Here is a 26,815-nt window from a genome sequence, read left to right as displayed (position 1 = left end):
GGTATTCAACCAAGTATTAAATTAAAATAATGCGGATTTATTGTTTTGTACGAATACTTTTTTCACCCGAAAAGTGAACATGTTGCATTGTTTTTTGTTGCATTGAGATTTAATTTCTTTTCATAGTATTTTTGAATACTATGCGTCTCTATACATAATTTAAATTTCTTTTCCTGTTAAGTTTGTGTACTTACATACATTAAAATACGATTTTTCAAGTGTACGTATATTCATTTCCCCCCACTGTATATAATTTAATGTCGAGGTTTTTTTATATGTGATGTAATGTAAAGCTTTTTTATACGTAATATAATTTTTTTCCAGCTATGGAGGTGATGGGCCTGCACCCTGAGCAGCGCATGGACATCCTACGCGTGGTGGCCGCCATCCTACACATGAGCAACATATCCTTCGTGGAGGAGGGCAACAACGCTCAGGTCATGGAGCCTAACTGTGAGTTCCCAATTAACTATTATTATTATCATAAATTAATAAATAGTAAATTATTTATTATCTCAGTCAAATTTACAACTTAGATTGTTGACAATTATTATCATTATTTTTTTCATAAATTACTAAATAGTAAATTATTTATTATGTCAGTCAAATTTACTACCTAGATTGTTAACAATTATTATTCTCACAAATTACTAAATAGTAAATTATTTATTATCTCGGTCATATGTAGAGCCTAGATTGTGGCTGTTTCAGTCAAAGAAATGTTAGTGAAGTGACTCTACTAATTGATATGTAAGATAATTAAAAGAGACCCTAGATGTGAATAGGTTGAAAGGCTTTAAAATTTTTCATTTCAACTCAAGATCTTGAAGGGCATTTTTTCTAGATTCCTCCAGATCTGTTCAATTAGATTAAACAACGTTATAATTTTTCATTAACTGAATATTAACATTACAACATATACATTTAATTTAACAATGTATAATGAAGCTTTAATATGTCTTGCCTCCTTGACAGACACTTGATTAACCAATATAGACCTCCACTTCACTGATACAGTCGACTTGCTGACCGCTCTAGTAACCATATATCAACTTACTTACCTTGCTGACGCATTTATTAATCCATTTAATAGGTAAATTCATCTATTAATTCAAAATCATTAGTTATCATTACCCATCCCACTGGCTGTCCTCCACCTGACGCCCCGCAAACTAGGGCTACCCGCATACCTGCTCGGCATCGACGCTGGTCTGCTGAGACCACTCCATTAGCCATGCTGACCACTCCATTAACAATTTCGACCATTGCATTAACCATGCCGACCGCTCTATTAACTATTTTGACCATTCCATTAGCCATACTGACCATTCATTAACCACGCTGACCATTAACCACACTGACCATTACCCACACCACCCCCCAGACCTGGAGTTCCCGGCATACCTGCTCGGCATCGACGCAGGGCTGCTGTGCCAGAAGCTCATCAGCCGCAACATGGACAGCGTGTGGGGCGGCAGGACGGAGCGTGTCGAGGTCACGTTTAACCAGGAGAAGGCGCAGTTCGCCAGGGACGCCTGGGCCAAGGGGCTATATGCCAGACTCTTCGAGTTCATCGTCGCCGTTAGTCAATACATAAAGAAAATAATTCTAAAATATTCAAATTTCTATTCATTTCTTAATGAATATTATCAAGATTGTAAATATGTATTACGTTACAATTAAAAATATTTAATTTTTTTAGCAATCTTTACAATTTTCCACCCAGACACTTAAATGTCTGTAATGTTTTCAGGTGGTGAACAAAGCCATGGCCACGGAAGCGAAGGATCTGAACATCGGCATCCTGGACATCTATGGCTTTGAGATCTTCGACCGCAACGGCTTCGAACAATTCTGCATCAACTACGTCAACGAGAAGCTGCAGCAGATCTTCATCGAGCTCACGCTTAAGAGCGAGCAGGAGGAATACGCCTCAGAGGTGAGCGAAATTGTGTGGAAATACTATCGAAGTGAGCGAAATTGTGTGGAAATACTATCGAAGTGAGCGAAATTGTGTGGAAATACTATCGAAGTGAGCGAAATTGTGGGAAATACTATCGAAGTGAGCGAAATTGTGGGTGCCAACATTGGGGGTGAGTGAGGGTGCTGGTGCCAACATTGGGGGTGAGCGAGGGTGTGGGTGCCAACATTGGGGGTGAGCGAGGGTGTGGGTGCCAACATTGGGGGTGAGTGAGGGTGCAGTACATACCAAAATTTGAGACGAGCAAGGAGGTTACAAATGCAGTCGTTTGAAACTATATTATTTTACTTTTACGCTGGGAAGCTTTTCTGCCACTAATGGCATATTGGCCGTGGACTGACTACACTGCCATGAATGAGTGGTTCAACTGCGATGATTCATTCAATTGGTTGAGTTATATTTTATCACTGCTGAGAAAGTTTATTATGCTGTACACTGTAACCTTACATGTTGCTGTACACTGTAACAGTACATACAATTTCATTCTCTGTTTCAGCTACGACGCCCGAGACACGGACGAGCTTTCCTTCAAGGCGGGCGATGTACTGGACCTCGTCAAAATAGGTGAATACTTTTCCCTTTTTTCATTTTCGTTTTTCCCCTTTTTTCATTTTAGTTTTTTCCCTTTCTTTCATTTTCGTCGTTTTTCCTTTAAAAAACTGTAAAAATCCTCGAAATTTTTCCTGTCAATCTTTTAATCGAAGCCAAGAATAAATTGAAGCGAGATATTCGATCGTTTTTTTTGCTAAATATCGCGATTTATTGCCATTTGCTAAAGCGAAAAATCACTTAATTATTAGTACATTAATTAGGTTGTTCATAAGATAATTAGTACAGTAGTTAATTAGTACTATAATTTATTAGTTGTTGTCAAATATTGTTTTTGAAAGACGTTATGAGTAAAATGATTGCATTTGACCTGCATTCTATGTACTGATCATGAGATATCGATGCTCACCTATGAACTCATAATAGTTTTAAAGAAAACCACGTGTTCATCAGTATTATTAGCGCATTTTCTCATTTATGGAAAAAATGCACTATTGTGCTCGCCATGCCCGTCCGTCTGTCCGTGCGTCTGTCTGTCCGTCCGTCTGTCTGTCCGTCCGTGACTTCACGTCACGGACGGACGAGAAAATGTGCTCTCTGTGACTCACTGCAGTGAGTACCTACTGATCTAATTTTTTATTTATATTCACAGGCGATGCAGACAAGCAGCAACGCGTTCATCCGAAGCCTGTTCCCTGAGAACGTGTCAGAGATGAGCCGCAGCCGCCCCACCACCGTGGGCAGCAAGATCAAGACGCATCACATGTTGCTGTACACTGTAACAGTACACGCTGCTGTATTCTATAACAGTCCACGCTGCTGTACACTTTAAACGCACATGTTGCTGTACACTGTTACAGTACACGCTGCTGTACACTGTAACCTTAATTAGTTTCCTTAGTTGGGGAGTGAGGGAAATATAACTAATGATTGTCAATTGAATAATAAATAATACTCCGTCCACGCTGCTGTACACTGTAACAGTACACACTGCTGTACACTGTAACAGTACACACTGCTGTACACTGTAACAACACATACTCTTGTGCAGGGCATCACGTGGAAGCCCATCGACTACTTCAACAACGCGGTGGTGTGTGAGCTGATCGAGGCCAAGCGTCCCGTGGGCATCATGTGTGTCCTGGACGACACGTGCGCCACCATGTCCGCCGTGTCGCAGGGCGCCGATAGCGACTTCAGGAACAAGATGGACTCACAGGTCATAATTATTCATTATTTTGTATATATTGTCGTCGGTGGAAATATAACAAATAATTGTCCGTTAATTAATTGTCCGGACAATTAATTGTCCGTTAATTAGTTCAAGTTACATGCAAGTGCAAGCTTCATTTACGTTTAGGTTTCATCTCGTGTTGCTTTGTCTTATGATGGAAAACCAATTTTCTAGCGCTATTTTTTCAAATGCGGGCCACAGTCATTTCTGAAGATGCATGGAAAGCTAACGTGAAACATTTTAATAACTCCCTTAACATACCATAATTCAAAAATAAATTCTTTTATCTGTAATACGACATACAAACCAAAAACCCAAATCTCGCTGTCGGTGTGGATCTGCCTGAATATTTCCGAGCAAGAATTCAGCTGAATAACGAAATTGTTAATATTCAGCAGAGTATTAATATTACTAGAATTAAGCAGAATCAATAATATTGCAAGTATTCAGTCCAGTAATAATATCTTGTGTCCCGCAGCTAAGTACATGCCTCCACTGCACCGCTATATATTATCTAGCAACATTTCAGTGTAGTAATAATATGCTAGCAGTAGTTCAATAAACAATATATTGTGTCCCGCAGTTGCGGACGAACCCTCACTACTCCGCCTTCAAGGACGGCTTCACCATCAAGCACTACGCGGGCTCTGTGTCCTACCACGTCGAGGGATTCTGTGAGAAGAACAGAGATGTTCTCAACGTCGACATTATCGAGGTCACTTTTGATGAGACTTGCTTCCTTTTTAACGTATTAATCAAATGCGAGAATTACTCAATGAGAATTGCCTGCTTTTCTCATTATCGAGGTCACTTTTGATGAGACTTGTCTGTGTTTAAAACGTATTAATCAGATATGAGAATTACTCAATGAAAATTACCTGCTTTACTCATTATCGAGGTCACTTTTGGTGAGACTTGCCTGTGTTTTAAACGTATTAATTGAACACGAGAATTACTCAATGAGAATTACCTGCTTTACTTGATTGATCGAAGTAACCTTTGATGGAAATTTCCTTCGTTGCTTGACCATTAAGTAAAATTACTTTTGATGAGAATTATCTTCGTTACTTTGCAATGAAATAACGGCAAAAATCAAATGTGCGCTGAAGAAGATTTTTGATTTCATCTGGCGACCAGTAGCAATGCGTCGTTAGGAATATTTCTTTGTTGAAATAGTTTGTTTCCGGATTGAAATAATTGTACAAAAACTTTGATATCTGCTGTCCGTTGTTCTAATTACATAGTGATTTTGAAGTATAATTAACGCATTTTCTCATTTATGGAAAAAAGGCGCTATTGTGCGCGTTTTGTCTGTCCGTCCATGACTTCACGTCACGGACGGACGAGAAAATGCGCTCTTTGTCACTCACTTCAGTGAGTACTGATCTAATTTTTTATTTATATGCACAGGCGATGCAGACGAGCAGCAACGCGTTCATCCGAAGCCTGTTCCCTGAGAACGTGTCAGAGATGAGCCGCAGCCGCCCCACCACCGTGGGCAGCAAGATCAAGACGCAGGCCAACGCCCTAGTGGGCACCCTCATGCAGTGTGTGCCACACTACATACGATGCATCAAACCCAACGAGACCAAGAAACCCAGGGACTGGGATCACGACAGAGTCAGGCATCAGGTGCGTTATCGCTGGCGTTAGGACCTTAAAATCTCTTAGGTAACACGCACTCGGAGTTCGTTTTGGGGCATTACCCAAGCCCGTACTGATGCACCACCCTCGACGGCTACCAAGCGCCGCCCTCTTGAGACAAAGCTCGAAAAAGATTGAACACGCGGCTAAGTCCTCTTTTCTCGTGTCACTACCACTGCGCTTTAGTGGCCGTATGACCGTAGTCCTAGAAATATAGATAGGGGCTATTTTCTCTCGCTTAATGAAGATTTTAATGACTTTAGGCATCAGCCGTATCAAGCCGATTAGCCGTGCCTGATGAGCGCACAAGATGTCACCGTGATAGATAACGGAACGTCGGCAAGAAATAAAAAATTTTATGGACCGTTTAATGGCTTTGGCTTATTTGAAAGCATTGACGCTTGACTGAGGCGTTCATTAAATTTTACTTTCATACTTGCTTGTGTGGTAACCTAATTGGGTGATTTTTTTTACCGGAACGTCGTATAGAAAAAAATATTTATAAGCCTCTTGATGGCTTTGATTTTAATTGAAAGTATCGACGCTTGACTAATGCGTTCATTAAATTTTAGTTTCATACTTGTTTGTATAGTACACTTCGATACGATATCAAATTCGATATTCTTTTCTAATTAAGGGATTTTTTTGCAACGTTAAGTGTAGGGATTTTAATGCTCATTGTTCCCTGCAGGTGGAATATCTCGGCCTGAAGGAGAACATCAAAGTTAAGCGCGCAGGGTTCGCCTACCGCCGCCCCTTCCAGAAGTTCCTGGCGCGCTACGCCATCCTGACGAAGGAGACGTGGCCGCACTGGGGTGGTGCCCCCCACGAGGGCATCTCCATCATCATGCGTCATGTTAACATGGACCACACGCAGTACCAGCTCGGCAAGACCAAGCTCTTCATAAAGGTACCAATAACGTTCATGAATATATAAAAGTACCAGTAATGTTCATGAATACCATATAAAGGAACCAATAACGTTCATGAATACCATATAAAGGAACCAATAACGTTCATGAATACCATATAAAGGAACCAATAACGTTCATGAATACCATATAAAGGTACCAATAACGTTCATGAATATATAAAGGTACCAATAACGTTCAGGTATAAGTAGCGCCCAATAGCGGAATTATGTGCATCATGCGACATCTAAATCAAAATAATCTATTATACGTATCAGTAGACGAATGTTGGCAAACGCATAAGCGATCCATAGCCAATATTATAACACTCTTTCCGACTCCTAAATATCTAACCAGAGTCCAAGTATGCATAGTTTTACCATACGTCAATAGTTTTACCATCTAGACATAACAAATCAAGCATTTGGAGTTATTCAATCTTGTTTTTACTTGTATTAATTAGTTTTATTGATACAGTGAATTAGTTTTATTGATGCCATGACCAATTGCCCCCAGGACCCCGAGTCGCTGTATATGCTGGAGGAGTCGCGGGAGCGAAAGTTCGACCACTACGCGCGCGTCATCCAAGCTGCCTTCAAAAAACATTTCAGGTAACCCTCATCTCAGTGTTACGAATACGAATTACGAATACGACTTACGAACCCTCATCTCAGTGTTGCGAATACGAATTACGAAATTACGAATACGACTTACGAATAAGCTTGAAAACTAATTCTGAATAAGGGTACAAAAATATATAAAAATTCGTGTTACTTATTATACGGCGTTATTATACGTCATTGTTATACAGCATTATTATACGTCATTCTTATCCGGCATTGTTATACAGCATTATTATACAGCATTATTATACAGCATTATTATACGTCCTTGTTATCCGGCGTTATTATACAGCAAGAAGCGGCAGCAGTGCGAGAAGGAGGCGGCCGCGGCGATGCTGCAGGGGGAGAAGGAGCGGCGCCGCTGCAGCCTCAACAGGAACCACTACGGGGACTACCTGGGGGTGCTGCTCAAGCCTGGCCTCCACAATTGAGGGAGGCTGGCAGGGTTGGGGAGCTGAGGGAGGCTGGCAGGGTTGGGGAGCTGAGGGAGGCCGAGTGGGAGTTTAGTGTGGTTTTAAGTTCTTGATATTAAACTAATCAAAATGTATGTTTGGTAGGTACACAAAAATGTCCAGGCTATGGATACCAAGTATATCACGAGCCATTTATTTTGAAATTCATCAACGATAATGTATGTTTTCAAATCTAAATTAAGTAGTGAATCTCGATGAATAGAAACTGACGTTCTTTCTGTGGTAGATTTTGTCTTTTTAGCGCATTTTCTCATTTATGGAAAAAATGCCCTATTGTGCTCGTCATGTCCGTCCGTCTGTCTGTCTATCTGTCTGTCCGTCTGTCTGTCCGTCCGTGACTTCACGTTTTCGTCGACGAGAAATGCTCTCTCTGTCACTCACTGCAGTGAGTACTGAGTTATATTTTTTTATGACTTAAGTGCTTCCTGCTGCAGGTTTTGTTTTCGTTGACGGTGGACAAGTTCGACCGCAAGTTCCGGGCGCAGAAGCGCGACATGATCGTCACGGAGAACACCATGTGGCTCATAGGGCGCGAGAAAGCCAAAGCCGGGCCCTACAAGGGACAGTTCATCGAGGCCGTCAAACGACAGATTCCTCTTCAGAAAATTACTGAGGTGGGTGGCCTGGGGCCGTAATTTCGAAAATGGCCCGAGTAAATTTAGCGACCAAGTACATGTAGCGGCCTAAGTGCACCTAGCGGCCGGCTTCTCGTCTGTGATAGGTGGCTTCTGCTTGAAAAGCCATCACTGATTGGCTGACGGAGGAACGAACTTTTAAATATTTAGTGGAAGATGTCAATCTAGCTCTTGATAACGTCCAACTATCTCTACTTGTAATTTGCGATTGACATCGTCACGTGTCACTTGTTCGTGTCACTTGTGAGTGACAATGTTACGTGTCACTTGTGAGTGACAATGTTACGTGTCACTTGTGAGTGACAATGTTACGTGTCACTTGTGAGTGACAATGTTACGTGTGAGTGACAATGTTACGTGCCACTTGTGAGTGACAATGTTACGTGTCAGTGACGAAGGTACATATTTCGTGCAGATCGAGTTGTCCTGCTGCCAGGACGACCTGCTGCTGCTGCATGTCACGGACGACTACTCGTCGCTGCTGCAGGTGCCACTCAAGACCGAGCTGCTGCTGGTGCTGTCCCGCGCCCTGACTGCCTTAGGCCACTCCCAGCTCCGGGTCTCCTTCTCCAACAGGTCAGCCTTGACGTGCTAACATCGGCCAAAGGAGCTGCGGTGGTGCGAGTCTCTGTCCCTTGCTTCCATCTCCCGGGTTTCGAGTCCAACTAGGACAAGTTTTTCCGGAAAGCTCCGCTCATGACCAACTCAGCCATTCATCCTGGCTTGAGTACCTGGCTTTTCTAGGGTGTTGAGCAATTCAAACAAAATGATTCTGGCGTGACAGCGAGCTAGTGATGGTCGTGGAACTACCAGTGCCCTGAGGGCTGAAAAACTAACCCATCACTTCCCTCCCTAGTCGCCACTACCAGGATGGGCACTAACAACGCACACCAACAACATCCGCTACACTTTTTTGATACTGAGGACCTAGAATCAGCATCTCACTGGACGCATACCCTTGTCAACTTGTGACTTCCTCTGTTAGCTCGCAAATGCCTCGGTTTGCGTATCAGCGGTCGCTCAGGGTCGATGCAATGCCAATTCCACATGTGCGCCCCGTGTAGGCTTGGATTAACGGAACAACGGACACTGGTGTCTTGCAATGGTCATTCCCCGTAGTAACTACAGAATAACAGGCAATTTTTCAATGAAAAGTCAAGGTGAACAGTTATAAGCCGCAGGAAAACATATCGGTAGTCATTCAATATTGTACTCGTGTATGTCAGACTGGTTTGGGGGCATTGAAGATGGCGTGTGTTATGTTTTCTTCTTGTTATGGCTAACTGGAGTTATTTCCAGCATTCTTCAAATCCTTTATAGCCGCCAGTAGATTTATTTCTGAGTGGTGTTGTTCATCAAAACTGCGATCGCCTGTGGATTATTACTACAACAGTCCTTCTTGCGGTCTCGCTAAGAGTAGCGGGAAATCCGTATACCTTTGAATAACATCAATTTTCACAATCTTCGATTGTGAATATTGAAACATTAAATTTTTTTGGGATATAACAAAGTTGTTTGAATTGAAGAAAGTGTTGCTCGACTCTTGAATGCTTTTGTGTCGTTTTAGTAATACAACATTCCACATTTTTGTAGGGATGCACATTCTTCCGGTATTATGTTATTAAATCTGCGGTATGATATCAACAGCCTGAGCTACAACGTGCGCAAGACAGGCTGGGGCGGTGGAGGCACCCGAAAAATTGTCTTCAACAACAGCGGTGCGGGCGAACAGTGTGAACTGAAGAGCAATCTGGCCACGTCCACTCTTACCGTATCCATTGCCAAAGGCCTTCCCCCTAACTCCAGTAAGTGCTAGTAGAAATATCTTTAAATTAATCAATTTAATTTAAATGCTATTGTATTCTGATGAGCTTAATGAATTATTTGTATGCGGATACATTGTAGTCGTTAACGCTATTCATATCTAAATGATTGGTAACCTGAGTTTCCGTCAGTAGAAGAAATATTTGATGCAATCGTTGATTGGATCTTTCACGAAGGCAATCGTTAACAGGATCTTTGTCTGAGGCAACCGCTGACTGTGCTTTTATTTTGCAGAACCTTCCGTTGCTCTTGTGGACCCGGAAGTACGAGTGCTCGCCGCGCGCTTTAGGGAAAGCCAGCCTCGAAGAAGTGTTCCCAATACGCGTGTTAGCAATAACTCTAATGCCGTACATTCCAAGCCTCCTTCGTTCAACAATAGGCCCACAACCAATAATAATAACAACAACATTCACTCCAAAGCGCCGACATACAGCACTAACAACAACAAGTTCCAACCACAAGTTCCCAATAACAATTCTGTGAGTAACCAGTCTAAAGTTTCTAGTCAGCGGGAGACAAGTACCGCAAAGGCCTCAGCCGGAGGTTTTAGAATGCCGACTCTAACACCCGTGGCTAACCGTGGTGGTTCTCAACCGGGCGGCAACCGACCCCCGCCTCCCGAAGGTCCTGCCCCTGAAAACCAACCGTCCATTGCCCCAAGGGCGCGCCCCGCCCAACCTCTCAAACCTAAGCCTGTCATCCCCAAAGTCAAGGCTCTGTACGAGTGAGTAGTCTGGTGGGGATGTTGCAGTCATTGGGGATTGTTTGTACTTGTTATTCAATTATTTTGACTTCTATTGTTTATACGAGATTTTGATTTATATTGTTTATTTGAGACTTAAGATTATATTGTTAATATGTTGTTATTTTGACCTGAATTGACTAAATAGTTGCTTCGGCCGGTATTTTTATACGAGGCTTTGACTTGTATTGGTTATACAAGATTTTGGTTATTTTTTACATGAGATTTCTATATATGTTGTTAATACGTTATTTTTACCTGAATTTTCTTAACGGTTATTTGACTTCTATTGTTTAAAGCTCTTATTACGTGAGAACATGAAGACTTAGTTTTGAGTTGCATCTCTTTTCTTCTTAAGAGTATTATGCTAAATGAATGTTTGAAACATTGTATAGACAAATCTATTTAACATTTGAAATTTTTTAAAAAGTAAAAAATTTTAGGTGTTACCAAATGTGAAAAAAGTTGCTTACAGCGTTTGATTTTAAATTCGCGACGTAATGTCAGCGGTTGTGGAAATGTTGATAGAATTTTCATCAAACAGTATTTTTTAGCAAAACTGTGACTTATGCAAAACTGTGACTTGGTTTAAGTTTTTTTATAAGGAATGTCGTAACTTACGATTTATTGATAAGTTAAGAGTTGAATTATGTACAATTTCATTCTCTGTTTCAGCTACGACGCCCGAGACACGGACGAGCTTTCCTTCAAGGCGGGCGATGTGCTGGACCTCGTCAAAATAGGTGCGTATTTTTTCCCTTTTACATTTTCGTTTTTTCTTTTGAAAAATTGCAAAGATCCTCGACATTTTTTCTGTCAATCTTTTAATCGAATCCAAGAGTAAATTAAAGCGAGACACTCGTTCGCTTTTTTGCTATAATTTCCTGATTTATTGGCGAAGCAAAAAATAAATTAATTATTCGTACATTAATTAGGTTCTTCATGCGATAATTAATTAGTACTATAATTTATTAGCTGTTGACAATTATTGTTATTGACCAGCATTCTATGTACTTATGAAAAGATATCAATGCTCACCCATGAACACATAATAGTTTTAAAGAAAATCAAGTGTTCATCCGTATTATATTAAATTATCTTCGTCTGCTCTGAAATAAAAGGATCTGATAAAAGTTTTCTTTTTCACAGACCCCACAGGATGGTGGACGTGTCGATACAAAGGGAAGGAAGGCTTCGCGCCCGGAAACTATGTTGAAAAAATATGAAATTCTAACCTAATTACTTAGTTAAAATTAAGCAAATTACCCTATAATTCAGCCTAGACATTTTATAAGTGAGACCCTTAGCTCGTGTCTCGATTTTTATTTCAGCTTCTGTGACTTGGTTTAAGTTTTTTTACAAACTTTAATAGCTTTCCATGTACAAAGTTTAATGCATTAGGAGTGGTCTATGATGGTTGATTTCTAGTGTAAATGGTTGATTCCTGGTGTAAATTCCAGTTGAAACACAAGATTGTGGGAGAATTTATTAAAAATCTTAAGTGATTGACAGGAAGGCGTCCTACGAACAAACCTAGTCAACCGCTCTCATGTTCTCTTAGTGAATGAAGAACTAACAGCGTTTTCTAATGCCTGCCTTTGTGTAACATTTTCCGAATTTTGCTAAAAAATACTGTTGAAAGTTGTGTATTTTATGAAATTTTTATGAAAGTTAGTAATAAAAAGAAACTCCATTTAAGTGAACTTCAGCCGAACGATCCCTCGTTGTTAGTTGAAGTTAAACAAATGCTAGTTAACGCTCTGCTGTAACAGCTTCTGTGAAGTGCTTAACTGAAGTGAAAAGACTGAACTCTGAGAAAAATGAGTGTGACATTGTCCTAATAACGATGGACTTTCCTGACCCAGTTGGGCCCGGCAATGGGACGACGTATCAGTGCTACGTCTACTCTCTACTGTTGGTGTGGGTAAGAAAGCCTGTCATTATTTGGGCAACATGACCCATGCATTTTTTTTGGTGCAGTTTTGAACTACATCGAATCCTTTCATTTTCAATGACCTCTTCTTGTTGAATCTGTTGTTTGCGATGCCAGCTTCATAATATTTTCACATGTCTAATAATTTTTGTTATGTAATATTGCTTGGTGTCGCTTAGTCTGTCGGATGAAAATTCTCAGATTACTAATTGTTTAATAATAACAATGAAGTCACGGATGATCGAGACTGGCAAATTACCGGCAAATTTACTCTTACATATACTAATGTCGTGGCTTTTCTTCAGATATTTTAAATATTTTATTGCTTGAAAGTAAGAACATAGTTTCGAGGTGAGTTCTTCCAAGCTTCGATGCCCATTTGAAGAAAAGATCTATTTACTGTGAAAAGTTCACTAATGTCCTAAAAGCTGTCAAGTTCATCGCATTCCTACCTTGAATTGATGCGTCATTTATTAGTGCTTGAAATAAATGTGTCATGATTTATTGAAATAATTTTATTGCCAAATTTGTATGCATCTAATTTAGATTGTTATCAACTCCGGACGGTTTAATTTCGAACTATGCATAGTATTTGTCTGGCGTCGTAGGGAAAATATTCGTACTGACAAATTCTGAAATCAATCCCGATAAATTTAGTCCAAGTGATGGCATGTTTGTACTGCACCCAATTTGTCCGAAGTTCTATCAAAATTCCTGAGCCTATTTCGAAACTTTTCAGAGAATTTTCCTGATGAATAGCAATCGTTTTGTCGCAGCTTCTTCCCAGGAAGCTGAAAATCGAACAAAACGTTCATCACTATTGAAAAGGTCAATAAGCAAGTTTATAAAAATCTTATCTCTTTAACACTATTCTTCAGAACACTTTATAATTTAAACAATAATTACATTGAGTGGCAACAAACATTCTTACTGGATCCTTAACAATATATATTAAACTCTCAAAGAACATTAATGAAGATAACTACGAGAGAATAAACTGCGCTTGCAAGCATAAAATGTCGCTCGTCTAGTACGTCGCATGACATCACCAAAAACGTAAAAGCCAATTACCCAGTGAAGACAATAGTCTTTTCATACCCTACATTTGTTTCATTCAACTAGTTCAGTTTTATACTCAAGTGACATTTTATCACTCATTATATTAAAATAATGAGGTTCTAACCGTCAACTGCAACGCATCTTGCAACACTATCCCACAAATTAAAGAATCAAATCAAGTCCCAAAGTTACGACTCATTGCAGCACCCAAGATCATTCCTCAGTAATTAACGCGATACGTAGTGAAGCGCTTCACACGTATTACATCGATTAATATTATACTAAATGACCTCGGAAATTCGATCAAGACATAACCTTCAGAAGAAATAAAAGCGGTGGTATCTAAGAACAAGAAAAAAAGAGGAAAAGAAACCTCACAGCAAACACAGACTGCAAAATGCTTGTTTGGTTGCAAGCCATGAGTGAGAAGCGTTTCAAAAAGCAGACGAAAAAACTGGGCTTCGTAGAGCAAGGTACACTCAGAAGAATGTAAGGGTTATATTGATCAAATAATGACACACTTTCTACATGTAGCACCGATGTCCTTTTTCCGGTCCAAACTGGGTCAGGATGGCCCACACATTGAGACAAGAAGTGCATCACTTTTTAGACAAAGTTTTCTAATTTTCCTGAGTGCAATGAAACAAAATATCGCAGAGAAGCGCTAATCAGACTACGCGTGTTAGAGAGCAAATTTCAATAATAGAAAAAATAGAAAAAAAATAATTGAAAATAATGAATTGCTTCGAACTATTCATTTGTGTACCTACATGGAAAAATAACGGCGAGTCAATTTAGACTATTACAAAGCTCTAAAAAAGCCTATGGAGGGCTCAGAATCTTGACATGGAATATTCAACAATGTAACTTTGCTAGCAACGTAACAACATAATTTGAACAATTTTCTGTAGTGCAGTACAATAATAAATAACATAAATATGAGATTATTAACAAATCCAGTAGAACCTTAAGACGTTATCTGGATACTAGCTTCTTAATTCGCTTTACCAAGAATTTCTGACGAAGAACTTCTATCGAAAAAACGCACTCTGAACAGCGACATTTTTCACCTATCATTATTCAGACGCAAGCAATACAGCGGCATAACTTATGTGTGAGGAGCTGTACCATCAAAAATTGTAATGATTTCGTAACTCCGTAGCCAATAACTGACCGTTTTTCAAGGTAAACAAACTAATGATAGACACGAAATTGGCCGCTGAGTGTACTTAGACCGCTGAGTGTACTTAGGTCGCTGGGTGTACTCAGGCCGCTGCGTGTACTTAGACCGCTGAGTGTACTTAGACCGCTGAGTGTACTTAGGCCGCTGCGTGTACTTAGACCGCTGCGTGTACTTAGACCGCTGAGTGTACTTAGGTCGCTGAGTGTACTTAGGTCGCTGCGTGTACTTAGACCGCTGAGTGTACTTAGGTCGCTGCGTGCACTTAGACCGCTGAGTGTACTTAGGTCGCTGCGTGTACTTAGGTCGCTGCGTGTACTCAGGCCGCTACGTGTACTTAGACCGCTACATGTACATAAGCGACTTTTGACAGCACGGCTCGATGGCGATCAAGTCTCAAGCGCCACACGGACCATACAAGAATTATAGAATACGGAGTCGCCAGTATGGAGGTAACTGGGATTCCAAGACGTTTTACAACTATTGCAATAAATAGATTAAATCAGTACGGCGATAATAAACTTAATAAATATTGAATGTTATTATTTCCGCCGAGTCATCGGATACTACGAAAACACAATCCATTTTAATAAATCGAGACACATGAAGTGAGTGATTATTCCTCATCTGATGTTGGATGTAAATTCCGAAGAAATCTATGGCAACAAAAAGATCGAGACAAAAAATACAAAACTATGACGAATTAATGAAATTATAAACGTAAAAAAACATTTGTACTTAGGCCGCTGCGTGTACTTAGGCCGCTGCGTGTACTTAGGCCGCTGCGTGTACTTAGGCCGCTGCGTGTACATGAGCGAGTTTTGACACTACGGCTCGATGGCGATCAGGTCTCGAGCGCCACAATAAAAGCGGACCATACAAGAACTATAGAATACCGAGTCGGAAGTATGGAGGTAACTGGGATTCCAAGACGTTTTCCAACTCTTGCAATAAACAGTTTAAATCAGTACGGCGACAATAAACTTAATAAATATTGAATGCTACAGTTTCTGCCGAGGCATCGGATACTACCGTACGCATACACAATTCATTTAAATACACCGAGACACATAAAGTGAGTGATTAATCCTCATCTGATGTAAATTCCGAAGAAATCTATGGCAAAAAAAAGATCGAGACAAAAACTAATTGATGAAATTATAAATGTAAAAAAAACAAAGGAACGCACAATTATAAAATCAAATTGAACGTAATACAAACTAGTAAATGCAAAAAGCACTAAGACAAGTTTCCTCTTCACATTCAAGGTTCTAATTTAGATTTGCCTTGTCTTTGTGATAGTGAGTAAAATAGCGGGACTCCGAAGGAGATTCTGAGATAATGCTAAGAAAGAGATTTGTAGATTAAAATTACTGTTCGCCGAGTCCAACGCAGGGAAAATAGAGAAATTCACAAAATGTGCACATACCAATAGGTAATGGCGGAAACGCAATTAAGATATCACCAAGAGATAGGATAATATCACCAACTTGGTCCCAAAAGCAAATGGTGGAGTTTCACTGATAAATAAAAAATGCTATCAGGTAGTAAAATGCTATTAGTAAAAATGGTCCAAACGCTCCTTGCTCATAACAATTCAAAATCCAAAATTATTCATCTATCATACATGGGAAATGGTCTCGTCCGCTGGAGGCGAGCACAACGAAGCCGTCACGAGAGGAAATGCGTTTGCGTTTCGTATTCGCAGATATGAAACAAGTAAACAGAAACTGAGGCACTCGCATATAAGAAGTCGTTAATACGACGCGTCTGACGAGTCATCGGCCGCCAGCACGAAGAGAGAGAATAGAAATACAGAGAATTTTGCCTACATGACAACACCAAAGCAGAAAGTCAAGCACTGCGGGTTCTGGCCTGGGGCGTTCAGAAACACCGCTCCACTGATCGCCAAATCCTACAGAACTTCTGACAAAACAAGACAGGCGACAGAACTCCCGGCCCAATATACAATAGAAATTGAGATGGATTGCGGTTAATCACAATCTAATTAAGCATTACTTTAGAGTGTTTGAAAATGAGGCTACAAGCTTACAACTTTCCCATGTAAATACTGGTGAAAATATACGTAATAAGAAATTTTAGTGAAATCATCTTAGAACACACTGATAAGACGATAACGTGCCGTACACGTATAATCAATGTATCACTTGATAGTTGCTCTAAAATCTGAACAAACGAAAAATTCGGTTTCTTCAACCTTGAACACGCTACTTTTATCCCAATGAAAATAAGATTCTTTCACTCCAATAAAACACGATTCTTTCACCACACTGTAACATTCTTTCAAATCACTAAAATCACTCTTCATCGAGCCACCTTGAACACACTTCAACCTCAACTTACACACTTTTTCAACCTCAACATAAAGAATAAGCGAACTAAGTAATAAATATGACAAATCCCTCGACACGTCAGGCTGAGAAGTTAGCAACGTTCTAGGATCGGCATAAGTAACGTTGCTGCACGGCGACGACTGTGTCGAGTCACTGAGTATAACTCAAAGAAAATCTTAACCTTACGCTGCACGGTTAAAATCTAACCATCAACGCAGCGATTATACAAATTAAAGGTGCTCAGCTGCAAGTAAGCCTTCAGTTGTTATGAATTAAATTTCAAATAATTAACAATTACTGATAAAATTAATACGAATAATCATAAATCGCACAAAAATCAATAACTTTAAAGGACAAGACTGTTGGATGATGAACATAGATTTGCACATGGCAAATAATGAATTGGGCTAAGTTCTAAAAATATTAATATTATAACTATAAGGTCGTAGCGCGAATTTATTTGCCGTTGGCACAATTTACGGTGATTAGAAAGATAATCCTCACAAAAGCGACCTCAAGAAGCTCAACTTGTACTGCCCGCTGAGTTAACAATTTAGATGAAAAGTCCCCCTGGAACTGAAAAGGAAATTGTTTAATTCAATTTTACAAGGCAATACATTACATTTCACGCTGCTTCTTCATTAGGATTGCGCTATTGCCATAGACATACAATAATCAATACAAAACATGGTGTTATGGCACACATAAATTAACCCCCAAGCAAGCTCGTTTAACAATACAATAAAATCTCTAAAAACATATGAATGGAATCGGGCACCGATGAGCATTTGAGAGACATTTATTATTGATAAACTAGGAGACAAATCAAGTGAAAAGCCATAAACATCATCACTAACGGAGTAATTAGCATTGGAATGAACAACCAACAGGAGTAAAGTTAAGTCTTTTGACAAGCCTACGGCCCAATGAACGCTGAAACCACTATTATTACTATTATAAAGTCTTTTCTTCAGATCAAAATATGAGAGTTGTTCAGAATAAAGCTTTCCGATTTGTTGATCGACATCAATTAGTCCCAGCTCAGTGCTGGGTGCAGAGACTAAACAAAGTCATTCAGATAACACTTTATGGCAGAAAAACGTGTGTGCTGGAACTCCACGCATAACATGTACGTAAAAATGTGCTTCCGTTATACTAAGTAATGAAGAGTGATCATTGCGTACAGGAAGTTACTCGCTACAAATCGTTTCTTCACATTATTCTATGGCTTTCAAATTATCATTCCTATATAAAAATCAGATTCATGCTTAAGAACTTAACTTAAAAACCCGACTGAAGTAAAAAAAAGATGCCCAGCAATGAAACATAATACTTTCTTTGAAATGAGCACTTTACAAAACACTGAAAATAGAGCTAAGCTTTGAAATAAGTTTTGATTACGAGTACAGACCAAAGGTGTCGAGACCTTCAATCTAGGACTGAGTCACAGATGCATTTGAAGGCTAGTCTTAAATACAACTACATTGGGGAAAAATAACAAATAAAAATCACGGCACCGTGATATGAGCATTAAATCATACAAGAGACCATAGCTGCTTCAAAAAAAAAAAAACAATTGCACAGAAAGAAAAATAAAATCAGAGACAATTTACTGAAACATTGTCGTCAAATTCCACAACTTACTGGAATATAATGACGTTAAATTCAACAACTTACTGGAAAATAATGGCATCAATATGAAGAATCGTATAATTTCCACAATAAATCTTATACGTTCCCTGCTTGAGTGTGTGTATCAATGTTACTGAGAGCCTCTCGCGAGCGGCCACCCTAAAATTATGTGCCGTGGTATGGCATGGCCATTGCAGTATAATTTGCAGGTTTATAATAAACCTGCCCCGAGACCATCTTTCAGTTATGAGCCTACACCAAATTCTTGGGTTATCTCAAAATTTGCCTTCGAACCTCATGAATGAATTTCTTGCGAAGAAACATTTTAGATTCTATGTTCACTAGTATACAAATTTTTCATGCAAAATACAATACATTTATCTTTAATCTCGTCGAAGTGAATATTCGAACAATTATCACCGTTACAATGCGAGTAGAACAGGACAGCTTAAACTATTCTAAACTATACGAGAAAAATAGAGCTTAATCAAGTTCAGATCCTCTCAGAACCCAAAAAGTGGCCCGGTTTATTACAGGACCCAAAAAGTGGCCCGGTTTATTACAGGACCCAAAAAGGGGCCCGGTTTATTACAGGACCCAAAAAGGGGCCCGGTTTATTACAGGACCCAAAAAGGGGCCCGGTTTGTTTGCACCCAAAGCAAAAGAAATAATGTGTCTTCAGGCGCACATCGCGTACATATTGATTACATTTTTAAGAAGAACATTATCAATTCTGAGAGCGAAAATACGTATTACAAATACAGACTGATGAGTTGTGTCGTCAGCGATGTTGGTTGGAGAGTTTCTAATTTTCTGTACAAATTAACAATTCTGTAATCGATAGTTATATGGTTACCATTCACGTACAAAAAATGAACCCTAACCATAGACCATGAGCTACAATTATAATATCATGTATGTAATACATGATCATTCAGTGAATACAAGATAGTGCTCCTGTCACAAGTTAAAGTAGAGCTTGGACTAGCCACTGTTAGGCTCACGGCAAACCGTACTATATAAAGTGGATATCCATATGGCATATCCAATAAAGCGGATATCCAAAGCATTTTCTCCGTACTAAAGCCATTAAAGGCCTAAATGATATGGAAAAATTACAGATCACATCAAAAATGTTGCAGAAATAAATAAAAATTCTCTTGTCTCCATGCAGGGTTTGATTTGCCAGCAACTTACGAAATGTATTCAAATTAAAATGTTTGACGATATTTGAAGCTGAATACAGAATCAAATTAAAGATAGTTATAAAGATTGAAAACCGGTCGAACCCACAATATTTCCAGTACGAAAGATGTTACTTTTCGCACATGTGCACAAAAGATGTTACTTTTTAGTGCAAATCTATAGACACAAACATTCATTGTTTAAAAACTATTATGTATTCAATAGACTGCAATGACATCATAAAATAATAAAGATGCGCAGTTGAGGAACGAAACTGCATAATCAAATGAGATTACACAACTGTATATATATACCACATCGTCATGGGAGTTGCAACTTTCATTTACCAGATCAAATACATAATATCATGCGGGAAAAATTTACATTGCAAGCGCTTAATATTTATCTAGTCAGCAGCACAAGAAAATCGCTTAGATTTTCTGTTAATAATTGAACATCAACCGCAGAAGTAAGAGCTGATTGGAAAGAGCTGATTGGAAAGCGTCGACCAACTTTACATCCGACGACGACTCGGAGACAGAGGACGACGAAGGCGGCGCATCAGCGTGACCGTGGACCACGACGTCCTAAACTCATCACAAGGTCGCAAGGTCTAATAATATTTTCCATAATGAAGATGGCAAAAAGTTAACGTATCAGCGCTGGGTTCGCGTTTTCAGATCATAAAGTTGATGCGGTCACAGAGCCATAATAATGCAACCAACTCGCAAGTTTAAGGGAAGCACCGCACGCTTCCATGAGCAAAAATGCTTAGCATTTTTTCGTCTTGGCATAAGATAAAAAAAACAGCAATGTTTTTTACACTTAAATAGATACACTTACAGTCAGATTGAAAACCTGACTGAAAAAAGCAGACGACGGTAGAAGTTTTTAAGATTCACTTTGATAACACTATTCCATATAATTTCTCATTAAAAGCTATGCGAAATAAAATTTTTGTATTAAAAGTTTTTACAATGCTGGTCTCAATGCTGGCTAGAAATATTTCGCAATATTCATTATAAGAAATCCAGCTTATAGAGCCTTTTCAAAACTGTTTATTTAAATTTCCAGTCGCTCGTCCAAACTGTTGACATAACCCTTAACAATTTTTTAGCGCAAGCCAAAACTCGCAACACTCGTCAAAGCACAGAAGTTGCCTGCACTCAAATTAGCCCGCAACACTGTATTGGGGCATCAACAGTTTCCACTAGAACAAGCTAGATAGAATTACGTGAAATAATGCACTACCGGCCAGACTTGCCGGCAGAGAGGACCTGTTCCGCTTTGCTCTGCCAGTAGGAAGAGTCGCGCTGTATTTTACGCGTGTTGTTGCTCACTAATGAGTCTGCCTTGCCGTAGTTAGGGGGGTTGGCGTAGGGGTCGTACCCCAGAGTGGCCAGCATGGGGGCTATGGAGGCCATCTCGCTGATGACGTCCTCGGGGATCTGGCCAACCCACTTGGTCAGACCGTCCAGGTTCACGGGCTTCACTACCTGGTCACTCGAGCGCTCCACTCTGCAAAGACGTTACATTACAACACAAGCTCAGATTCTCAGAGAAATATTCTACAGGAACAAAAGAAATTGGCTATGATGTCCATAGAGATAGACTAAGACAATGATTAGAGTAGGACAAAAATATTACGCAATAAGAAGAACAAAAATATCGAGCTAAGAAGAAAGCTGAAATTGAGTTAAATCCAAAAGCTAAAATGTTCCAATAAATTGAAGGCGACTTTTATTCCAAGGTGCGGAAAATACCGTTTACAATTAGACTAGCAATATGCAACAAAATCTATTAAACAATGGCACTTGCTGAGAATCTCTCTGTACAAAATTGATACACATCACTTTCTCTGAGCAGATAACAAGGCTTCTCGCGTTCGCAATCATTACTGCATAATTCTTCGAGTCTTTGATTAATTTGTGAATTTGTGATTGATTTGATTACGCACTTGCTGAGGCTGACCCCTCCAGGCTTGTTGATGTGCTCCTCGTGGTGCATGACGTTCTCGTCCCAGGGCAGGTCGAAGAACTCCAGCACCGCCTCCATCGTAGAGCGCGGGTGCAGCACTAGCTGCTCGTAGTGCACTGCCAGGCATCTGCCATACAACCAATACTTTAGGGAGTAGTTCACACACATGTTAATTTTTTACTAAAGGTAAAACAAAAAGGTTCTCTTTGACAGCATGTACAGAATTTACCATCAGAAAACACAATGGCTCTTTTCTATAGATGCTTGAAATACACGAGCAGATAACACAACGGGCATGCTTATACAGGGATAAGTATTTGACTTGCCAAAATATATACAATTTCCAGCGAGAACAAAGCGAGACATGAATAGAGATTGGTTATTTGGATTAATTATTATTTTGTTGGAGTTGGATTATACTTTAACAGTAAGTTCTGCAAACCGAATTAGAAATGAACATGAAAGGCTGACCTCTGATTTACAGAATTTAGACGCTCGCTTACCGCTCAGGGCCGAGTTCCTCACACTGCTGGTTCATGGTCTGCACGGCGCTGTTCCATCGCTGCAGACACTGTTTGTAGGAGGACAGATCGAAGCCTGTGATCGTTACCTGCGAACAAAACAAATGGTTTGTACAGCGCTGTTCCATCGTTGCAGACACTGTCAGTAGAACAGATCGAATACTATGATCCTTATCTACAAAAAAATATAACTCAGTACTCACTGCAGTGAGTGACAGAGAGCGCATTTTCTCGTCAACGAAAACGTGAAGTTACGGACGGGCAGACAGACGGACGGACAGACAGACGGACATGGCGAGCACAATAGCGCCTTTTTTCCATAAATGAGAAAATGCGCTAAAAAGGGTTATGACGGCGCCGAAAACTGCAAGCGTTGCATTTAATGCCCATGAATTAAAGCCTAAATTTTCAAATGAAACCAGACTCAGATATTAGAGTTTGCGAATTACCCCGACCTTTACAAGGATAGATTATCCCTGCAATTTGAGAATAGCTTCATCTACCATCATGTCGTCCAAAACCAATTTAATAATTTCGAAACTAAAGCACCAGAATCAAAGAAAAACCCATTAAAACCACATATTTAGAACTAAACTCTTGATTGAGTCCTCATTTGAAATTAAAATTAAACTAACTTTTGGTTCGTCAATAATAATAACATGTGCCAAATAAAAATTTGCACTTCAATTTTTAAATAATACTCTTCTTTCAATTCCTCAAAGTCGCAGGACTCTACTATCAAAAATAAAATTTCTTTGTAATATCCATACAAGACAAGTACCTTTATATAACTTGGATATGCTCAAATTGAACCCTGTAAATTCAGAGCACATGGCTTCAAATACAAAAAAAAATAAAAAATAAAAATAACTAAAAATCCAATATTTGTGTGGTCATCTCAATCATATTAAGATGAACTTTTTCTGTGAACTGACCTTACGAGATATGATGGAATGTACCGTAGCTCTGCCGTCTCTGATCATGAATATGAACTTTGCATTAGGAAAGAGTTGGGAGAGATAGCCAGCGCTCTTGAGAGTGAAGGGATCCTTGTTGCAGAGACGTGTTGAGGGCACGCCGTGACCTACCACCACCTGCAGGATGAACGACGAGATCGCCTCGTCTAGAACCTGCAGCAGTAAACAACACGGTGACAAACATGACTGATATGAAACATCATTAAAATTGGGTGATGATTAGTGTAAGATTAGCTAGAAACTAAGAGAGAGATTCAGTAAACAACACGGTGACCAACATGACTGATATGAAACATCATTAAAACTGGGTGATGATTAGTGTAGGATTAGCTAAAAACTAAGAATAGATTCTGAAAATTGAAGTTGATAATAAAATAACTCCAAATTCTGCCTGTAATAACTTGTATGCCACGATTCAGAGACCTTATTCTAGCAATGAAATAAGTCTAACAAAAAGAACTGAGCAAAAACTTTCATCAAATTTGTCAAATAAAACTGTGATAACATCAAAAAAGCGCCATAAATTCTTATGGCGAGCACATGTGGCGAGCACAATAGTGCATTTTTTTCCATAGATGAGAAAATGCGCTAAAAAGCGCCATAAATTTTACTTTATTATGCATGAGGCCAGAGACATAAAAGAAAGCATTGGATGCAAGCTCCCCACCTTGTCAGTGACGCCAGCCTCCTTGAGCCGCATGCTCTCCTTGGCGCTTCTCTTCCACTGCTGCCTCATCTGAAGGATGCGCGGCACTACACGAGTCTCTTCACCGCACCTGGAACAGGGTATCATGTTAGATAATGGCTTCCATTAGACGGTAGAGAGTACATTAATTATTCTCCATGATAAAATAATTCAATCGAGAAAGAGAAGTAATATTCAATCAAATGTTGAAATGCCGCATCTGCCGTGGAGAATCAAGGTAGATAATTGCTCTCAATAGACGGGAGTGAGTATATAAATTATTCTATATGATAAAATAATTCGATTATAAAAAAAATATTGATTCAGCAATACTGTTTCAAATGTATAAATATTTGTAAAAGAAACAATATTTGAATTAGGGACCGGTAGATGAACCAGATGTCTGGTAAAAATGTTTTTTGTGAAGCTTATGGGGAAGGTGGAACCCATAATTAAACCATCAGGTACACTAAGCGACCTAACATATTTTTCAAACAAGCTACCTATAACATCTTCTCTATTGACGACCAGTCATACCTGACCATATGGTGAGCATACTAATCTACCTGTAACACCACCATCTTCTCACACCATACCTGACCATATGGTGAGCATATTAAGCTACATGTAACACCACCATCTTCTCACACCATACCTGACCATATGGTGAGCATATCAGTGTTTTTTCTTGTTATCTGACACAAGGAAAGAATAAAAAGTATAGAAATATTAGACAAAATTGCACTTCGTGACCTGAAATTTGTGAAATCATTAAAGCAAAAATATTATCAAGAAGAGATAGGCAGCCTTTAAAACAGGGGCAAGGTAGGGCATTTACAGGTAAATTTTCAACACAAATGAATTAGGTGCTGTCTTGTAATTATATAAATAAATACCATACATATTGGGCTTGATAAATTAGATCTGAGAAACCTCAACTTCTTCTTCTGAGATATAATTGAGGAAGGAACCCTATATAGGAGATTCCCACCATCTTACATGGAACATAAAATGAAATATCTAACAATAATGAAAAACAATCTTTAGGGACATGGAGAAAAGTAAATAATGGGCAATACCTTCAGAGGAGGACAATAATGGCTAATACCATTACTTGATCTACAATATACATGATTTAAACACAAACATTTTATACCTAAACGTGCTGAAAATTATTGCAATTAAGTTAACATTGATGTTCAAATATTCATATTATCTGAATTAAACAAAGTATTTTAATCTTTCTACTGTTGACAAACTATAATTTGATAGCATTTTAAAATGCAGGCCATCCTGTGGAACAGACCTATAAACTTTTAGTGAAGGAAAAATATAAATTTATATGATTTTTACCAATAAACATAATTATATAACTGGATTTTAGATTACATGGTGAAGACTTCTACAAGTCACAGGAAGATAAGAAACAAAAGCTAAATGACCAAGTTTCATCTCTTCAAACATACCTGCACAAGATTTGGAGAATGGGAATCATCATGCAGCATTGCAGCTTCAGGTGATGTGATGCATGAGGGTGATGGGGAGAGAAGCATGATGGTGAGCAGCACCACCATCACCCCCAATGCATGGGGAAGGTAACGCCTCACCATTCTCACCATCATACATGCCACTCTGCAGATAAAAGATAAAAGGGTTATTTATTATTTCAAATAATAATATAATTTAAATTATTAGTCAAACTTTTCCAAAAATGAAGGTAAAAACAAACACTCTGCAGGATGATTTTTTTTAAATTGAAGGCAAAACAAAATTTTTCTATATTTTTATCAAAAAAATTAGGCAAATAAAAATTTGCAAAATTTGCGTGAATGTTTTGCACCATGAATGTTTTTGTACCATTTATGGGGTGCTTCTACTCACTTTTCTAGTTTACAACCTAACTGGAAAATTGGCAGAAGCCACTTATGAATGAGCAAAAATATTGTGACTTTTCACCCATCAATTGGCACTTTTATCATTGGACTTTAAGAAAAATGACCCATTTTTGGAAATAATTTAACAAATTACTTATAAAAAATATTTTTACCTATGATTTCAGTACAATTCTGGTCAATATTCCAGATTGGGTTTGTAGGAATGCGCAAAATTATCTGCAGGCACAGCATTGGAAACTTTCTGTTTTTTACTAAAATCTTGTGGCTTCAAATGACATTTTCAATGAATTCAGAATCCTGCAGCTAGGTTGTGCACTTTCAATAATTACCTATTAAATGCAAGACAATTCATTTAATAGGAAGTCAGGAAACTTACTACACCAAAGTTCACAAATTTTAGGAAGGCTCTCCTGCTCCAGTCATTGGGTGGCAAAGTAGATATACCTATTCCACCCCTGTTAGGACATTTTTATCTCATTAACTGATGGCTTCATTCCAGTTTTCCAGCTCTGGAGAGACTGGTATAGCATAAAATGGGGCGACTTGGAATGTTTTGACATTTAAAGAATGAAAACACTCAACTCAAAAAGTTCTTGCCTTAAAAAACTGTGTTGATGGTGCTTGAAATAACAGGAGATAACCCACAAATGCAATGAAGAGATATATTTTATAATTTACTATGTGACTATTTCTACCACAAAAAGTAACAGCATTAAAATAAAATATTAAAAAAACTTTTTAAAACACGTTTTTCTTGTGGACTAAAAAGTAGAAAATAAATTGTGGCTTGCCCCAAAAAAC

The 26,815-nt window shown here is 39.0% G+C and overlaps 2 protein-coding genes across 2 annotated transcripts in view; one reads left to right on the top strand and one right to left on the bottom strand.

Moving 5' to 3' along the window:
• The window catches only part of LOC108678398 (unconventional myosin-Ie), a 41,153-nt gene extending 28,099 nt beyond the window's left edge, over positions 1–13,054 (top strand). Inside the window, exons 7-21 of the mRNA XM_047885020.1 lie at positions 325–453; positions 1,385–1,581; positions 1,754–1,939; positions 3,582–3,749; positions 4,348–4,479; positions 5,175–5,396; positions 6,100–6,318; positions 6,836–6,930; positions 7,235–7,363; positions 7,834–8,029; positions 8,466–8,626; positions 9,698–9,855; positions 10,109–10,598; positions 11,292–11,359; positions 11,766–13,054. Of these exons, the coding sequence (XP_047740976.1) occupies positions 325–453; positions 1,385–1,581; positions 1,754–1,939; positions 3,582–3,749; positions 4,348–4,479; positions 5,175–5,396; positions 6,100–6,318; positions 6,836–6,930; positions 7,235–7,363; positions 7,834–8,029; positions 8,466–8,626; positions 9,698–9,855; positions 10,109–10,598; positions 11,292–11,359; positions 11,766–11,842 (2,627 nt within the window). The 3' untranslated portion in view covers positions 11,843–13,054. The remainder of the gene's footprint in view (positions 1–324; positions 454–1,384; positions 1,582–1,753; positions 1,940–3,581; positions 3,750–4,347; positions 4,480–5,174; positions 5,397–6,099; positions 6,319–6,835; positions 6,931–7,234; positions 7,364–7,833; positions 8,030–8,465; positions 8,627–9,697; positions 9,856–10,108; positions 10,599–11,291; positions 11,360–11,765) is intronic.
• A 7,497-nt stretch (positions 13,055–20,551) lies between these two features.
• LOC108678397 (protein-tyrosine sulfotransferase) lies at positions 20,552–25,751 on the bottom strand (the record flags this gene model as incomplete). Its single annotated transcript, XM_047885019.1, is given in 7 exon segments — positions 20,552–21,477; positions 21,917–22,063; positions 22,440–22,546; positions 23,393–23,587; positions 24,102–24,210; positions 24,657–24,676; positions 25,586–25,751. Coding segments are annotated over 7 exon segments (1,015 nt in total), but the record flags the coding sequence as incomplete, so codon positions are not given.
• Between the last annotated feature and the right edge of the window lie 1,064 nt (positions 25,752–26,815).

This window comes from Hyalella azteca, unplaced genomic scaffold, assembly GCF_000764305.2.
Source record: "Hyalella azteca isolate HAZT.00-mixed unplaced genomic scaffold, Hazt_2.0.2 contig16722, whole genome shotgun sequence".
Taxonomy (NCBI): domain Eukaryota; kingdom Metazoa; phylum Arthropoda; class Malacostraca; order Amphipoda; family Hyalellidae; genus Hyalella; species Hyalella azteca.
The sequence above is the reverse complement of the archived record's forward strand: the minus strand, read 5'-3'. Positions and strand labels throughout refer to the sequence as shown.